General features: G+C 53.0%; 1 protein-coding gene across 2 annotated transcripts; it reads left to right on the top strand.

Moving 5' to 3' along the window:
- The first annotated feature begins 9713 nt into the window (after window positions 1-9713).
- On the top strand, window positions 9714-16634 carry DUS1L (dihydrouridine synthase 1 like). Of its 2 annotated transcripts, none has more exons than XM_084803157.1 (14): window positions 9714-9878; window positions 10445-10691; window positions 11325-11400; window positions 11984-12034; window positions 12404-12516; window positions 13371-13453; window positions 13647-13750; window positions 14151-14295; window positions 14481-14577; window positions 14659-14747; window positions 15258-15403; window positions 15929-15966; window positions 16119-16194; window positions 16292-16634. In XM_084803157.1, the coding sequence occupies exons 2-14, from the start codon at window positions 10455-10457 to the stop codon at window positions 16408-16410; spliced, it is 1374 nt and encodes a 457-aa protein (XP_084659283.1). In that variant the 5' UTR covers window positions 9714-9878; window positions 10445-10454; the 3' UTR covers window positions 16411-16634. The 2 variants fall into 2 exon arrangements, with proteins under 2 accessions (XP_084659283.1, XP_084659282.1); XM_084803156.1 differs by having other exon boundaries at window positions 9716-9878; window positions 11292-11400.
- The last annotated feature ends 26 nt before the right edge of the window (window positions 16635-16660 follow it).

The raw sequence follows: 16660 nt of genomic DNA, 5'->3' as shown, positions 1-16660 counted from the left end.
GGTCCCAGCACCATCTGGGACTTTTCCAGCGGCCTGCGTGTGAGGGTTGAGTTGACGGGCGTGGGGGGTGGGGCTTTGTCAAAGTGGAGTGTTTCAGCACAGCGGCTGGCACTGTTGAGGTCGCTCAGCCTGTAGCTCCACCCGGGATAGAGCAGCATCTTCTACTGTGGTCCGCTGGACGACGGTGCCAGCCTCTCTAGAAGGGAACTGAGCAGAGCAGAGGGCTGCTTCCTGAGTCACTCAGCTGACCGCGTGCTGTGAGCAGAGGAGTGGAGTTGCATGGAAGAGGTGGGCCAAGAGGGCCCTGTAAGGTCCCTGAGGAAAGTAGGCACGGCCTAATGGACACACAGGGACAACCAACTTGCATACATTGGCTTGGGGGTAAGCCATAATGGCTCTTGCAAGGTAGCTTGTTGAGGCGGGCCAGAGGGCGGTGAGGGCCCCAAGCTTAAGTGTCCAGGAGAGAGACAGCCAGAAGGCAGAAGCGTTGGGCATTCCTGTCCACAGGGCTACTGTGGTAGGGTGCTCAGGACGGTCTCGTCCCAGACAGAGTGATTATCCCAAGCAGACAAGAAACTGGCCAGTTCTGGTCCCACCTGGAAAGTTTGTGGGGCTCTTTGTCGTCCAGAGTTGCTCCTCCTTGGGAAGGACCTGCTTTGTCTCTGGTGTTTACCTAGCTGGAGTCTGGGGACACAAAGGAACAGTTACGACCTCGCCCAGCAGGGCCTGGCTCCTCACAAGCCTGTGACCTTCCTACTCACATGGTGGGGTACAGTTCCTGCTGACTGGCACTAAATAAAATCTTGAGACTCCTTAAGCTCCCTTGCTCCTTCCTGCTCTTTGTGGCTGTCTGCCATGTGACTTGAGATTACTCAGTGGGTAGCGCTGCACGCTGTGTGGTCTGAGTTTGGTCCCTGGAACCCACGTAAAGGTGGAAAAGTTAGCAGTTGTCCTCCGGCGTCCACACGTGTGCTGAGCGGAGCAATACTAAATAGAAAATTAAAGAAAGCAGTTGCTGTTGTGAAAGGATGGTGCTGGAGGACCAGGGTTAATATCTGGCTCGTGTGACACCACGTGGGTCCTTCCACCAGTCGGAACCAGAGTTAGCCACAACCGATGCTGGGGTGGGTGTGGGTGTGGGTGTGCACATGCAATAAAATGACTCTTAAGGGGCTAAAGAAGTGGCTCAGCAGTTAATGGACCCAGGTTAGGTTCTCAGCAACCCGTGGCAGCTCACAACTGTTGGTGACTCCAGTCCCAAGGGACAGACACCCTCTGCAGGAAACACTCACACACGGTGCATAGACATACATGCAAGCCAAGCTTTCACACACACAAAATTAAAAGAACAAAGAAAAGCCCAAAAACCAGCTCAAGGTTTCTTTTTCCCTTTCCTTTTTATTTATTTATTTTGTTTGTTTGTTTGTTTTTCGAGACAGGGTTTCTCTGTGTAGCCTTGGCTGTCCTGAACTCGCTCAGGGCGATCCAACTGCCTCTGCCTCCTGTGTGCTGAGATGAAAAGCATACACCACCATGCCTCACCTCCTTTTTATTTTTTATGTTATCTATTTTTGTGTTTTTGGCACAGGATTCCTCTGTGTATGCCTGGCTGTCCTGGAACTCACTGTATAGATCAGGCTTGCATCGAACTGCCTGTCTCTGCCTTAGTCGTGCACCACCACCACTGCCCTAAGAGTCGTAAATTTCTAACTAAACTGCTTTATGCAAACAAAGCTCAAGAAGACTGGGGCATTGGCTAACTGCACCCATGACCCCAGCAGGCAGAGGGCAGCCTGGGCTGTATAAGAAGCAGGAGACTGCTGGGCAGTGGTGGCGCACGCCTTTAGTCCCAGCACTCGGGAGGCAGAGGCACACAGTTCTTTGTGAGTTCGAGGACAGCCAAGGCTACACAGAAAAGCCCTGTCTCAAAAACAAAAAACAAATAAAACACAATGTGGGGCTGGAGATGGCTCAGTGGTTAAGAGTACCACCTGCTCTTCCAGAGGTCCTGAGTTCAATTCCCAGCAACCACATGGTGGTTCACAACCATCTAATGTAATCTGATACCCTCTTCTGCAGATAAAGCACTCATATACAATAAAAAAATCTTTTAAAACACGGTGGCTACATTCTGGGTTTTTTTTTTAAAGATTTATTTATTTATTTTATGTATGTGAGTACACTGTCTTCATGCACAGTGAAGAAGGCATCAGATCACATTACAGATGGTTGTGAGCCACCACGTGGTTGCTGGGAATTGAACTTAGGACCTCTGGAAGAGCAGCCAGTGCTCTTGACCACTGAGCCATCTCTCCAGCCCCACATTCTGGTTTTTTTAAGTGACCCATTATAAGGAATATACATAGGAAAAAACATGTTCCCCAGCACCCACACATGATCAAATGCTTTACTTATTATGGGTGAAAAACAAATGCAAAAAAACAAATTCCCAAGAACCCACATACATTTGTAACTATCCAACTTGGGTTTTTTGGTTTTTTTGAGACAGGGTTTCTCTGTGTAACCTTGGCTGTCCTGGACTCACTTTCTAAGACCAGGCTGGCCTTCAACTCACAGAGATCCGCCTGCCTCTGCCTCCCGAGAGCTGGGATTAAAGGCGTGCACCACCACTGCCTGGCTCCAACTTGTTATAGATTAACAAAATATAAGCAAGCAAGGTATTTTTTTTTCAGCCAGTCTTTCTTTACTGGCAGGCTTCAATTTGCAGTTACAACAAAGGAATCAATTATTTAAAAAAGTAATCTTAGAAAAAATGTAGGCAGGGCATGGTGGCACACGCCTTTAATCCCAGCACTCAGGAGGGAGAGGCAGGCAGATCACTGAGTTCGAGGCCAGCCTGGTCTACAAAGTTAGTCCAGGACAGCCAAGGCTAACATAGAGAAACCCTATCTCGAAAAGCCAAAAAAGAAAAAAAGAAAGGAAAAAAAAGAAGAAGCAGCAGCTGAGGGCAAAATGGGTGCAAGAATTCATCATCACCAGGAGAGTCACTACAGCTATTGCTAATTAGGGTATTGTTTTTGCTCCCTAACCTCAAAAAGTCCCCAGCTCAACTATTAAGACTGTACTTTTCTGAACTTCAAATTGTTCCTCAAGATTTTCTACATCATAAGCCACTGGCAGGCCAGACTGGTCTACAAAGCGAGTCCAGGACAGCCAAAGCTACACAGAAAAACCCTGTCTCAAAAAATCAAAACAAAAAAACAGCCACCGGCAAAAACATTTTAACCTACCTAACCTTCTAAAATTATTTAAATCAAGTCAGGAGTTTTGTCAAATATTAAATCACCTAAACAATATTATTTTAAAAATATTTTTATTTAATTTTTAAATTTATGTGCATTGGTGTGAGGGTGTCAGAGCTTGGACTTACAGACAGTTGTGAGCTGCCATGTGGGTGCTGGGAATTGAACCCGGGACCTTTGGAAGAGCAGACAGTGCTCTTAACCACCGAGCCAACTCTTCAGCCCAACAATATTATTTTATGAAAGTTCGTCTTCATGTTGATCTGCAGGAAGGTTGTCCAAATGAGGGGAATGTCTCCCAAAAAGCAGTCACACCAGACTATAGGCAATGAGGGTCTCCCCACGCCCCACCACACCTTGCCAGATATGTAGGGACTGCAGCAGCAGCAAGAGGGAATCCAGAGACGAAGCTGCTGGTGCCGTGCCTCTCCAAGGTACAACCATCACAGCCGTGCAAAATGGCGGGCCGTCTCCAGGAAGCTCACCTGCCCACTGCAGCTCTTCCTGCGTGGTATCCGCCAAGAAAGAAAAACAAACTGACAGCACTTGACAGGCTTGGGTGTAGCTCAGTGTAGAGTGCTCATCTATGGTTGAGGGGGCCAGTACCAGAAAATAGGGAGGGAGGGAGGAAAGAACTCCAGCTAGGTAGGTGGCATGACCTATAACCCCAGGCAAGAGAAGACTAAAGCAGCGGGCGCCACGTGCTGCAGTGATCAATAAAGAACAATCTAATAAGACAGTGAACACAGGAAACCTCAGCAAAGAGAGAGGATGCTGAATGGTGAGGTTTAGATGGGAGACCCCCAACTACTGAAGAAAAAAACTTGGCTGGGCTGTGGTGGCGCACGCCGCCTTTAAACCCAGCACTTGGGAGGCAGAGGCCCATGAAGCTCCGTGGTCTACAGAGGGAGTTCCAGGACACCCGGGGATGTGAAACGCTGTCTTGAAAAATTTGTAAAACAAAAACACTTCAAAAGCTGAGACAGGAGGATTGCAGGCTCAAGGGCTGCCTGGGTGGCAAAGTTAGGAAGACCCAATCTTAATATCCTTCCCAACAAAAGAGCCTTAAAACATCAGGAAGAAAATGGGACAGCAAAAAGCACTGGGTAAATACAGTGCTTTCTTCTCTTAGTCCCCTATTTCATGCTTTGTTTGTTTGTTTGTTAGGGTTTCTCTGTGTAGTCTTGGCCATCCTGGACTCGCTTTGTAGACCAGGCTGGCCTCGAACTCACAGCGATCCTCCTGCCTCTGCCTCCCTAATTCATGCTTAATGACTGAAGTAAGAGCTGGGTTTGGTGGCGCGCGCCTGGCCTCCACCTCCCGCCACTCCAGTGTGGAGGAAGAACTTCTGAGCCCAAGATCATCTTCGGGCACATGGAGAGTGTGAGGCGACATGAGACCCTGCCTCAAAAGAAAATGGAGTCAAAATAGCAAAAGTAAGTCACGTAACTCTGAGTGTACACAGAGGAATAGGACAGGCAATTTTGAGGGCTGGAGAAACGGCTCAGCGCTTGAGAGCAATGACTGCTCTTGCAGGGGGCCTGAGTGGCTCACAACCGTCTGTCACCCTAGTTCCAGGGCATCCCACACCATCTTCCGAGCTCCAAAAGCGACACATATCCAGGCAAACACTCTTTCACGTACAATAAATCCTTATTTTTAAAAAATGAGATAATTCAGGTGGCATATAGACCAGAAGTGCAAAGAGGAAAGCGTTTGCGCCCTTCACTGGAATGGGGTGAGGTGGTGCCGGGGTGGGCGGCTTTAGTTTGTAATGCAAAGCCAACAGCAGCCACCGAAGACGTCACAGACAGGATGTGTGGCCATGGCTCAGGGCTGAGCACTGGCAGCAAGCAGTGTCCACCATGGCCTCTGCTTTGGCTCCTGCCCCCAGGTTTCTGTCTGAGTTCCTGTCCTGACTTTCTCTCGTGATGGACTGTGATTGGAAGGAATAAGCCAAATAAAGCCTTTCCTACACACACACACACACACACACACACACACACACACACACAGAGAGAGAGAGAGATATACTTAAACACACAGACACAGACACATGCACACAGAGAGACACACACACAGACACACACACATCACACACACACACACACAGATACACTTAAACACACAGACATATGTGCGCACGCACACACAGAGACACACAGACACATGTGCGCACACACACATACAGATACACTTAAACACACAGACACATGCACACACAGACACACACGCACACACATGCACACACACACACTGAAACATGAATCCAGATGTGGTGGCACATACCTGTAACCCTAGTACTCATTTGGGTGGAAGGGATCATTGATTCAAAGTCATCCTTGGCTACATAGAGAATCTGAGGCCAGCCTGGGCTACATGAAATCCACCTCAAAAAACATACGCTCTGCCATTCTGTTCCTAGGTATATAAATTACCCTCTGTCCATATGAAGATTTGACAAGAACATTCAATGGGAAACCAGATTCCTAAGCACTGAGTGGAGAGACACATTCCAGAGCATTCCACAGTAGAACCCTGCTTAGTCATGGAAAGAAAGGGGTGCACGCCTCAGACTGAGAACAAGAACTTGACACAGTTCCATGGCTATGAAGCCCTACAAAAGCACACACGTCAACAGCGGCAGGCGTGCGAGGAGGAAGAGGGTTGGGAGTGGCACAGGGAAACTGGGGGCCCCAACATACACTTTCATTATCGGACGTAACAGTTTCACTTGTATATATGGATATCTGTAAACATGTAATTGTCACTTTATATGTGCTTTAAAAATACTAATTATGCCTCTGTGAAGCTGCTTAAGAGGGATTTATAAACAAAAATAATACCCAGTAGTTAGATCTCTAAACATATAAAAAGATGTTCAACCTCTCATTATAAGGGAAATAAAAAATGATAGTTACAGCAAGGACGATTCCTTATCTGTCAGGCGGACACAGTCGCAACATGACCACAGAGCCCTGCGGAGGCGACAGGAACATGGCACCAAGTGGGAGGCACAGAACAAAGGGTATCGGGGAAGACTTGGCAGCACACAGAGACATCACCTCGTGGTCAAGCTTCTTGGAAAGTGTCCAGACTTCACCTACAAAACACAAAACACACACACACACACACACACACACACACACACACACACACACATGTATTGTAAAACTGTGTAGATTGCAAAACATTGGCGATGACCTACATATCTATCATAGGTGGCTGACAGAACAAATGGTTTTGTGTGTGTGTCTGGAGGAGTGTGCCATGAGTAAGGAAACCGAACATAAACTTCAAGACATTAAATGGGACAGACAGGTAAGCCCAGGACGGTGGAGCACACCTGTAATCTTAGCAGTTTGGGCGGAGGAAGCAAGAAAGATGATGTAAGTTTGAGGCTAGCCTGGGCTACAGAGTAAGTTCCAAGCCATGTGACACCCTGTGCCAGCAGAACAGGACCAAACAAGAGGACTCAATGATAACGCCATCTTTGTGTCTTAGGAAGGATGGGCGGATGGGAGGAAGCAAGGAGTTGTTCTCAGACTACACTGCTTAGTCCAGCTGCTGTTATTTGAAAGAGTTTGTGTCTAGGCACAGTGGCACACGCCACCCATGCACTCTCACCCCAGCACAGGCAGAAAGAAGCAGGCTGGTCCCCTGTGAGGCTGAGGCCAGCCTGGTCTATGCATCACGTTCCAGGACAGGCTAGGACTACATAGTGAGACCCTGTTTCAAAAAATAAGAAAAGAAAAGAAATGAAGATGAGAGCATGTGGGCACACATTGGTGGAACCTGAACACACCTGAGCAGCAGTGTGAGTCACACTGAGCTTGGAGGGGTTCTGAGGACTGCCCCCAGCAGAGCAGCCTTTTCCAGTGAAAAGTCTCCAGAGAGTCATTGAAAGTCCTGGAAGTTGCTCTGAGGACTCTCAGCCAAAGGAGAAACAGTATTCAGGAAAATCTGCCAGATCCTGGCCATGAGTCTGGGGCACTCGCCTTGGCCCATTGCTCCAAGCTGCCCACATGATGCAAGCTCCACTCTAGATGGGTGCAGCTCAGGCCAGGCTCCCTCCCCCAGGGCCACTACCCTGCCGCCTACCAGAGGCTCACCGCCCAGCTCTGTGTTTAAGAGGCTGCCAGGGTCCTTCCTCACCAAGTACCCTCTGGAGGTTGGAAGTTCGGCTCTGGGATGGCAGGAAGAGGAGTCCATCTCAGTGTCTTTATCCAGCCTTACATTGTGAGTTCCTGCCAAGAAAGATGAGTGGAAACCGCAGGCTGCCCCTTCCCAGGTGCCTTGAAGCATCCGTGTTGGTGGCAGGAGAGGGTGGTGGTGCTGGTGGTGGTGGTGGTGCTACTGCTGCTGCTGCTGCTGGCTTGTGATGGTCAGCTGACAAACGGTGCTGGAAGGTTCCACTAGGCATCAGGCCAACCTAAGAGCAAGGAATGCCCTTGCTCATCCAAGGGGCCCCCAGGAAACAGCAGAAGGAAATTCCAGTCCACCCCGTAGCCAACAAGCAATGGAAATTTAGGCTGTTGCACAAATGAGGAAAGTAAAAAAAAAGAATAAGAAAGGGCGGTGGGTGGGTGGGAGCTGGAGCGATGGCCAATCCCCCACCAGCTCAGCCACACACCCCAGCCCTTTCTTTGGTTTTCTTTGTAATTATTTTTTTAAAGATAGATTTGTTTGTTTGTTTGTTTGTTTATGTGAGTACTCTTGTTTTAGTGCATACCAGAGGAGATGTGGTTGCTGGGAATTGAACTCAGGACCTCTGGAAGAACAGCCAGCGCTCTTAACTGCTGAGACACCCACTTGCTGCCGTGCCATGTAGCACAGATGAAGAATGTCACTCAAGGGCCTGCCAGCCACATCCCCAGCCTGCAGTGGGAGCCACCACAGTGTGAGAGGATATGGTGGTCAGATGGGAGAAAAAAAAAAAAAGGCGCAGCAGCTCGGGCACTGTGAAGAAAGAGGGCACTGGAGACTCAAGGGTGGAGGGGAGCCAGCAGTTGTGAGTGCCCAGCCCTGCCACCTGAGGCCGTGGTGAAGTCCCAGCCTGAACTGCCTCTGAGGGCCATGTCTGAGTCCGTGGCTACTCAGTGGACCATGGAAGTCCAGGGCCTGTGCCCCGCCCCTTGCTGGGTGGCCTCAGGTGGGGGTGGGGGTGACGCCCCCATCCCTCATCACTGGTCCAGCCCTGAGGTCATGAGAGCAGATGGCCTGGCCGGAGCAGTGCTGGAGAGCTCACCCTGGTGGTGCAGTGAGGGAGAGGGCATGCTGCCCAGCTCAGCTCCCACCCGGGCCCAGATCTAGGGCTCTGGGTTGGCACACCCCAAAATGTCTATCAGTCGGGACGAGTGATGGAGCCAGTCCTGCAGATCCAAAGCTGCAGGATCTCCATGTCACAGAGCAACAATAAGATGACCTGGAAGAGTCCAGATAAGGATACAAGATTGATGGTGTCGCAGAAGCCAGAGATCTTGGGTCAGACCGATGACTCCCTGCAGCGAACATGGCAAGTGAGGCTGTGTGGACAGAGGGACACACCGGGGGGCGGGCACACTGTCACACACTGCAGCCTTCACAATGAGATTTTTTTTTCTGTGCTTTGTTTTTGTTGTTCTTTCGTTATCTCTGTGTGTGTGTTTATTTTGGGGGGAGGTTGCAAGTGCAAAGGGCAGCGTGAGGGGATGAGCAAGCCTAGCCGTGCATGATGTGACACTCACAAAGAATCAGTAAAAAGTGTTTTTGGATTTGGTTTTGTTTGCTGTTGTTTCATGACAGAGCTTTTCTGTGTAAAGCTGTCCTGGACTCATTTTGTAGACTTGGCTGGTTTTGAACTCACGGAAATCCGCCTGCCTCTGCCTCTGCCTCTGCCTCTGCCTCTGCCTCTGCCTCCCCGAGTGCTGGGATTATAGACAAACACCCACACCATGCCCCGCCACACCATCTTTCTTTATGCCTGTTTCTTTCCTCTAGGAAGCTTACTCAAGAAGGCCTGGTCTCTTGTAGCCTTTCTCTTTCTTTCTTTCCTTTTTTTTTTTTTTTTTTTTTTTGGTTTTTCGAGACAGGGTTTCTCTGTGTAGCCTTGGCTGTCCTAGACTTACTTTGTAAACCAGGCTGGCCTCGAACTCACATCGATCCGCCTGCTTTTGCCGGGATTAAGGGCGTGAGCCACCAAGCCTGGCTTGCGGCCTTTCTTAGCCATGACATAAAGCAATAATTCCTTATCTTGTTTCCTGTTGTGGTGTTATACTGAATTTACACCTTGTGTCTCAAGAACCAAGGGCTGCCCTGGGATACACAGAGGAGTGAAGGGTGTGGTGTGTGTAGAGGTGGGGAGAAAGCTCTCCCAATGCCGGTTGTCTCGAAGGTGCGACGTGGCCCCGGCCATGCGCAGACTGTACTTGCTCAGCTCCAGTTTCCACGGTGCCGGTACCTCAGCTCTGAGCTGCAGTTTCCGAGGACTTTGTTCGCCGCCGGACCGCAGCCGGCGCGGAGGGCTTGGCAGTGCGCTTCCGGCTCCGGCACTTCCGGCGGAGATGCGCTGAGTGAGAACCGTGGTACCTGGCGGCTGCCGCCGCGTCCCTGCGGGTCCTCCTGCCGGCGCTGCGGGTAAGGCGGTGCCTCGGGGCCCTGTGTGTCCCCGCAGCTCCAGGCCCTCCCCGAGCCCCAGCCAGCTCCCACCGTGCGGGAAGTAGCCCTAATTCAAGCCGCTTGGCCGGCGTCCGGTGGTGGCCCCGGGTCCCCTGCCCGAGGGGATCTAAGCCAGAGCGGGGACCGACGCGCTCGCTGCTTTTCCTGCCCAGGACCCGAGGCGGCGTCGGGCCTCCTGCAGCCCGGTGGTTTCGTCCGGCCCTCAAGAGCGCGGATTCATTGTTTGGGCGCAGACCTGTTTATCCCCCACACCAGTTCCACTAGGCTGGCGTTTAATCTAATAGCAGCAGATGAGGGGGGTACGGGCCAGAGGGGGCGGGTGATATGTCAGGGCCACTGCTGGAAAGGTGGGGAGGGCAGCCGGGCCCTCTGCCCGCTGAGCCGTCTCCCGTCGCCATCGGGTTAGGCAGACCTTCACTTGCGCGCGCGTGTGGGCAGCGCCTTTGAGCTGGACCTTGTGCCCTCCCAAGGCGTAGTGGCATACTGTGGCTGAAATGACAGCCTGCTCCGCTTTTTGCCCTTAGTGTGGAGAGGATGCCCAAGCTGCAAGGTTTTGAGTTTTGGAGCCGTACCCTTGGGGGTGCTCGACATGTGGTGGCGCCCATGGTGGACCAGAGTGAGCTAGCTTGGAGACTGCTGAGCCGCCGCCACGGAGCCCAGCTGTGCTACACCCCTATGCTGCACGCCCAGGTTTTCGTTAGGGATGCTAACTATCGGAAGGAGAACCTGTACTGTGAAGTGTGCCCCGAGGACAGGCCTCTCATTGTGCAGGTGGGCAGAGGGAACATGGCTCTCACGCCCAGGAGGGTTGGGGTCTCTGCAGTCCTGCCTTGACACAGGCAGTAGCAAGCTGCTGAGTGAGCGTCCCCCAAACTGGGCCCTTCTCTGGGAACTAGCCTAAGCCCTGGTGGACAGCTTGGATGACATGAGGGATTTGCCGCAACAGTGTCACCATGACACTTCCCCTCAGTCTGGTCCCCTCCTGTTAGGTATCATTCAGTTCTTTAGAAGTCTGTGCCATAGCCGGGCGTGGTGGCGCACACCTTTAATCCCAGCACTCGGGAGGCAGAGGCAGGCGATCACTGAGTTCAAGGCCAGCCTGGTCTACAAAGGGAGTCTAGGACAGCCAGATAACAGAGAAACCCTGTCTTAAAAAGCCAAAAAAAAAAGTCTGTGCCAGTGGCTTCTGTGACACATTGAAAGAAAGCATATACATATATATGTACAGTGGTGTGAGATGCTTCCTAAAAGTGTTGGTGGAAAGACCATAGCTTTTTGAGTCACCATGGGCCTTCTCACAGGGCTAGGTGGCCTAGGGAGGGAGAGTCCTAGGCTCAGTCTGACCATGGGTGACATTCATGTCTTCTTCAGTTCTGTGCCAATGACCCAGAGGTGTTTGTCCAGGCAGCTCTCCTAGCGCAAGATCACTGTGACGCCATTGACCTGAACTTGGGCTGCCCACAGATGATAGCAAAAAGAGGTGAGGTCAGATCTACAGTCTTATGTTGACATGTGCCCAGGCCAGTACTAAGTCTACTGGGCCTCCAAACAGGCCCTAGCCCTGTTCTGTGGAGCCTGGGTATGGGTGGACATAGGGAGAGTCAATCCCTGCCTCTGCCTGGGGGCACCTGTGGCCAGCAAGCAGCCCTTTTCCTGGAGCGCTCTGAGGTACCTGACTGGGAACCAGACTCTGCTGGCCACATAGGTATCCTATAAGTAGTATGAGCAGCTGATGTGTGGTCCATGGCTTAGTAATCTCACACACAGGCTCCCTGGGCCCCCACGCACGCACTACGTATCTTTGGCTGTGCAGGTTAAGTGCTCTGTGTGGCCCACTTTTGAGTTTGACAGCTGAGCAGAGCTCCTAAGTCAGGGCTCAGAGGCAGTTTGACTTCATTTTCACCCCTGCTGTAGCCAGTGACACTGCTGATTTGGGGGATCTTATGTAAAGGTTGGCACACAGTGCCTAGCTGTGGAGTCCTCAGTATTCTGAGGAGCTGGCCTAGTAGGCTGTTCACAATACTGTGGGTACAAGAGTGAACTGGGCCACTCTCCCTTTGCAGGTCACTATGGCGCCTTTCTGCAGGAGGAGTGGGATCTTCTTCAAAGAATGAGTGAGTTGGCCGCACACCGCTGCGTCCGGGCACAAAGGAGCCCCAGTCTGGCAGGCTGCTTGGTTGGGGCTCAGGGGAGGACCATGGTGATCCCTCCGGGGGCTCTTGGTCCACTTTCCCTGCTGGAACGAGGTGACTGTAGAGTCCCCTGACCTATGCCAGCTGTCCCCTCAGAACCAGACATCAAGTGCTGGGGCAGAGGCTGTCCTCCTTGTAGCTCCTAATGCCCTGTGAAGGCAGCCAGATCTCTTGGGTGCCACTTCACACCCACACAGCAAAGCTAGTCTGGTTCTGTGGGCCTAGCATGTAGGGGCTTGGCCACCTTGGAGTAGGACCATGGTTCCCTCAGAAGCCATGTTTTTTTGTCAGTTCTGTTGGCTCATGAGAGACTCTCTGTTCCTGTCACGTGCAAAATCCGTGTCTTCCCTGAGATTGACAAGACAGTGAGGTACGCCCAGATGCTGGAGAAAGCTGGCTGTCAGGTGAGGGCCGTGGCTCCCAGGGGTGGTTGTTGGGATCCGGCAGGCAGCCTGGCCTCACATTCCAGCACTGTCTGCCCCTGACAGTCTTCCAAAACTCAGGTGGCTCTTGCTTCTCCTGTAGTTCTTGAGTCCGGGCTACAGAAAAGACATTTTCTGAAGGCAGGGAAGGGGCCTCTCCTGACCTCACTTCTTTAACACCTACTCTGGTCTCAGACCTCTAAGCCTGCCATCCCAGCTGCAGTGTTGTCAGTGGGGAGCAGCACATCTCAGGCTCCAGTCACCAGGCAGCACTGCCTCAGGTGAGCTCAGCATCCGGCGTCTCTGGAGGACTAGGCCGAAGTCATGGAGTAGCAGACCAGGCCCTCCTCGCGCGTGCCTGCCGAGCCTGGTCAAGTGTAGCCTTGCAGCTTCTGGAAACAGCAGGAGCCGCCTCAGCACCTTCATCCTGAGTTCTTCCCAGTATCTCCTGAACTTGGGGTTCTGGCTCTTTTTTTTTTTTTTTTTTTTTTTGTTTGTTTGTTTTTGAGACAGGGTCTCTCTGTGTAGCCTTGGCTGTCCTGAACTCACTTTGTAGACCAGGCTGGCCTCGAACTCACAGTGATCCGCCTGCCTCTGCCTCCCAAGTGCTGGGATTAAAGGCGTGCGCCACCATGCCCAGCCTGGGGTTCTGGCTCTTGACTCGTGTTCCTGGTTGTAGTCTGGGGCTCCTCCAAAGGGGCAGGGCTCTCAGGAGGCTGCAGCCAGGGCAGATCCGTGTCCAGGTGGCCTTGGTTCTCCACAGCGTGGGAAACTGAGAAACGTTGGCGTGGACCTGTGTGTGATGCAGGGTTGAACCAAGTGTGGGTCTGTCCTAGCTGCTGACTGTGCATGGGCGCACCAAGGAGCAGAAGGGGCCCCTGGCAGGAGCGGCCTCCTGGGAGCACGTCAAGGCAGTTCGGTGAGTAGATGCAGCGGGTCAGGGGCAGTCACTGGTCCTTTGGACTTTGTGGACTCCTCATAAGCCCAGCCTCACAGCTTCCAGGGGGAAGGAAAGGTGTCTCTGCAAGATAGAACTTGGTGGCTGGTCTGTCTCTCCTGGCTCAGCACTGCACTGGCATAGTATATGGTCAGGCCTCTCTTTCCCCCAACAGGAAGGCTGTAGGAATCCCTGTGTTTGCCAACGGGAACATCCGGTGCCTGCAGGACGTGGAGCGGTGCATCCAGGAAACGGGTGTGCAGGGAGTCATGACGGCAGGTGAGCAGACGGGTGCCTCAGCCTTGCTCTGTCCGTGAGCAGACGGGTGCCTCAGCCTTGCTCTGTCCGTGAGCAGACGGGTGCCTCAGCCTTGCTCTGTCCGTGAGCAGACGGGTGCCTCAGCCTTGCTCTGTCCGTGAGCAGACGGGTGCCTCAGCCTTGCTCTGTCCGTGAGCAGACGGGTGCCTCAGCCTTGCTCTGTCCGTGAGCAGATGGGTGACTCAGCCTTGCTCTGTCCGTGTGGACCTGTTTAAGGAGATGGTGTTTGCTGTCCTGTCTGCTCCAAGGAGCCCAAACCAAGCCCTCAGACAGACTTTTGAGACTTGCCAACCCTATAGCTAGCCAGCGACCTGAGTGGCCAGGGGAGTGTTCTAGGCTTTCTTCCTTCCCCTCTTCCCAGAGGGTAATCTTCATAACCCTGCCCTGTTTGAGGGCCGGAGCCCTGCGGTGTGGGAGCTGGCCGAGGAGTACCTGGCCATCGTGCAGCAGCACCCTTGCCCACTGTCCTACGTTCGCGCCCATCTCTTCAAGCTGTGGCACCACACGTGAGTTGCTCCTTGGGGAGGAGGTGAGAGTGCACCTCTCTGGCCATTGTCAGATTGTTCTGTAGTCGTCCCAAAACCATTCGCCACTACGACTGCTGAGGGCCGCTGGCTTGGCAGTCGGAGGACAGGGACTTTAGTGGAAAGGGACGTCGACCTCGTGCCTGAGTGACAGGCATCTACCTCAGGCTGCAGGTGCATCAGGAACTTCGAGAGGAGCTGGCCAAAGCGAAGACCCTGGAAGGCGTGGCCGCTGTGAGCCAGGCGCTCAAGCTTCGGTGCCAGGCAGGTGCAGGGCAGTGGGAGCTCAGTCAGTGGTGTAGTGGCCAGCAGCTCGGGTCTTTGACAGGCCTTGGGCCTTTGCAGGAGGACATGTCCAAGCAGCAAGAAGGAGCGAAGCCAGGTGGCAACTTACCTGCTTTTCACTGGATCTGCCAGCCCTACATCCGGCCGGGGTGAGCTGAGCCAGCTACAGTGGGCGTCTGGGCACAGGTGGCCTTTGCCCTTTCCTCCGGTCACTCAGGCAAAGTCCCTGCTCTGAAGGAAGAGGAGAGAGGCTGTGTGGGATGGAGGGGCCTTGGGTACTTCTCCAAGATCCCTTAGCCCCCGGTGGCTTTGTCCTTGGGGTAACAGGTGGATCCTGGGCCTGGAATCTCTAAAGTGGTCAGACTGTCCCCTGCTGTCACGGACCCTGGGCCCCTGAACCTTAGCTGTCATTCCAGGAAGGCTTTAATGCTGTTAGCCACCGTCCTGTATGGGCTGCACCTATGTCCTGTACAGGGACAAGCCCTGTCTGGGCAGCCAGGAACAGAGTTACTTGGGCTGGGCGGGAGGCCCACGCATGTCCTTGCACCAGCGCCTCCATGGTTATCCAGCCCCTGTGCCTCCGGAATCCTGACCCGAGCTCTGGTGAACCAATCGTGTCTCAGGGTAGCTCTGGTTATGCTCCCTGCCCATTCCTTCAGCCCTAGGGAGGGGAGCAAGGAGAACAGTGGTGGTCGAAGCAAGCGCGCTCTAGAGGAAGAAGAGAGCAGCATGGACGGCCTATCCAAGAATAAGCTGAAGAAACAGCTGAGAAACCCTCACAAAACCTTTGACCCTTCCCTGAAGCGTAAGTGCTGCTCTAGGCTGTTGAGGCCAGGGCAGCTGGGCAGGCTGCCTGGGGTCTCTTCATCCTTAGTGGACATAGGAGTCCAGGCCTGACAAGTTTAGTGCCTCGGTACCAAACAGATCCCCGGGGACAATCCAGACCAGACTTTGGGCCGGACACTAAGAACCTGTGAAGGGCCTTAACTCTTGCGTACTTACTGCATCAGACAAGGCCATTGGACAAGCTCCTTGGCTAGGTGCTGTTCAAGTGACCAAAGAGGGGTTTGCCTCTGTTGGGTCCTGCTGAGTCCTGGGTGTGCATCACCCCTGCACAAGGCTCTGGCAGTCTCCACGCAGTCACTGGGAGCATGCTAGGTTGCTGTGTTTGGAGAGGTCACCAGGAGCCTGACCCACATACATGGGGTGAAGGTACTAGCTTCTCGTAGACGCTCAGGACTTTGTAAAGGATGAGGGCAGACTCACCGTGGCCTGGCTCGTGTTCACCTCACTCGGCTGTTCCTCTCTTTTTGTTTTGGTTTGCTTCCAGCCAAATATGCCAAGTGTGACCAGTGTGGGAATCCAAAGGTAAGCTGTCCCTCTGCTTTTCTGTGGGCAGGGCAGTCCCCACGGGTGTTCCGGCGGCGCCTCATGCTGCTGGGGCCTGGCTGGTACTGTCTGCCTCAGAATCTAGCCTGGGTGTGGGTGCTGGCCTCAGTTCACTAGCTTCCTATACACAGGGCAACAGGTGTGTGTTCAACCTATGCCGTGGCTGCTGCAAGAAGCGAGCGTTCCGCGAGACAGCCGATTGCCCAGGTGAGCAGGTGCCTGCTGAAAGCAGCCCGCCCGCCCCCAGCAGCAGTGGGAGCCTGGGCTCCCCCCCACCCCTCATTCCCGTCTTGCCCACCATCAGGTCATGGATTGCTTTTTAAGACCAAATTAGAGAAGTCTCTGGCCTGGAAAGGGACCCAGCCTGGGCTGCAGGAACCTCAGCAGGTGGGGCCTGAAGTCATGGGTAGTGCCCTGGCCTGACAGCCAGCAAGAACCATCTACTCCAGGAAGCCACTGACGCCTGGACACTCTTAAGGAAACACCTCTTCTCAGGGAATCTCCTATTTGACACAGAAGGACATGTTGGTGTCTTCAGGTGGGGGCCTGGCAGTGTGGCCCCAAGGGTAGCTTTGGCTGGACTTGCCCTGTCCCCACACTGTTTCCAGCATTGAACAATAAACATCTCAGAGATGCGTTTGCAAAAATCTAGTAATGGCCTATGGCTGTTGCT

This window comes from Acomys minous, assembly GCF_964271855.1.
Source record: "Acomys minous genome assembly, chromosome: 12".
Taxonomy (NCBI): Eukaryota; Metazoa; Chordata; class Mammalia; order Rodentia; family Muridae; genus Acomys; species Acomys minous.
This window is presented reverse-complemented; position numbering and strand designations above follow the sequence as displayed.

Coding starts and splice junctions, on each gene's coding strand:
- DUS1L (XM_084803156.1), top strand. CDS start 10,455: ATGCCCAAGCTGCAAGGTTTTGAGTTTTGGAGCCGTACCCTTGGGGGT. Junction 14,296..14,480: donor TTCAAGCTGTGGCACCACAC/GTGAGTTGCTCC, acceptor CATCTACCTCAG/GCTGCAGGTGCATCAGGAAC. Junction 14,578..14,658: donor CGCTCAAGCTTCGGTGCCAG/GCAGGTGCAGGG, acceptor GGGCCTTTGCAG/GAGGACATGTCCAAGCAGCA.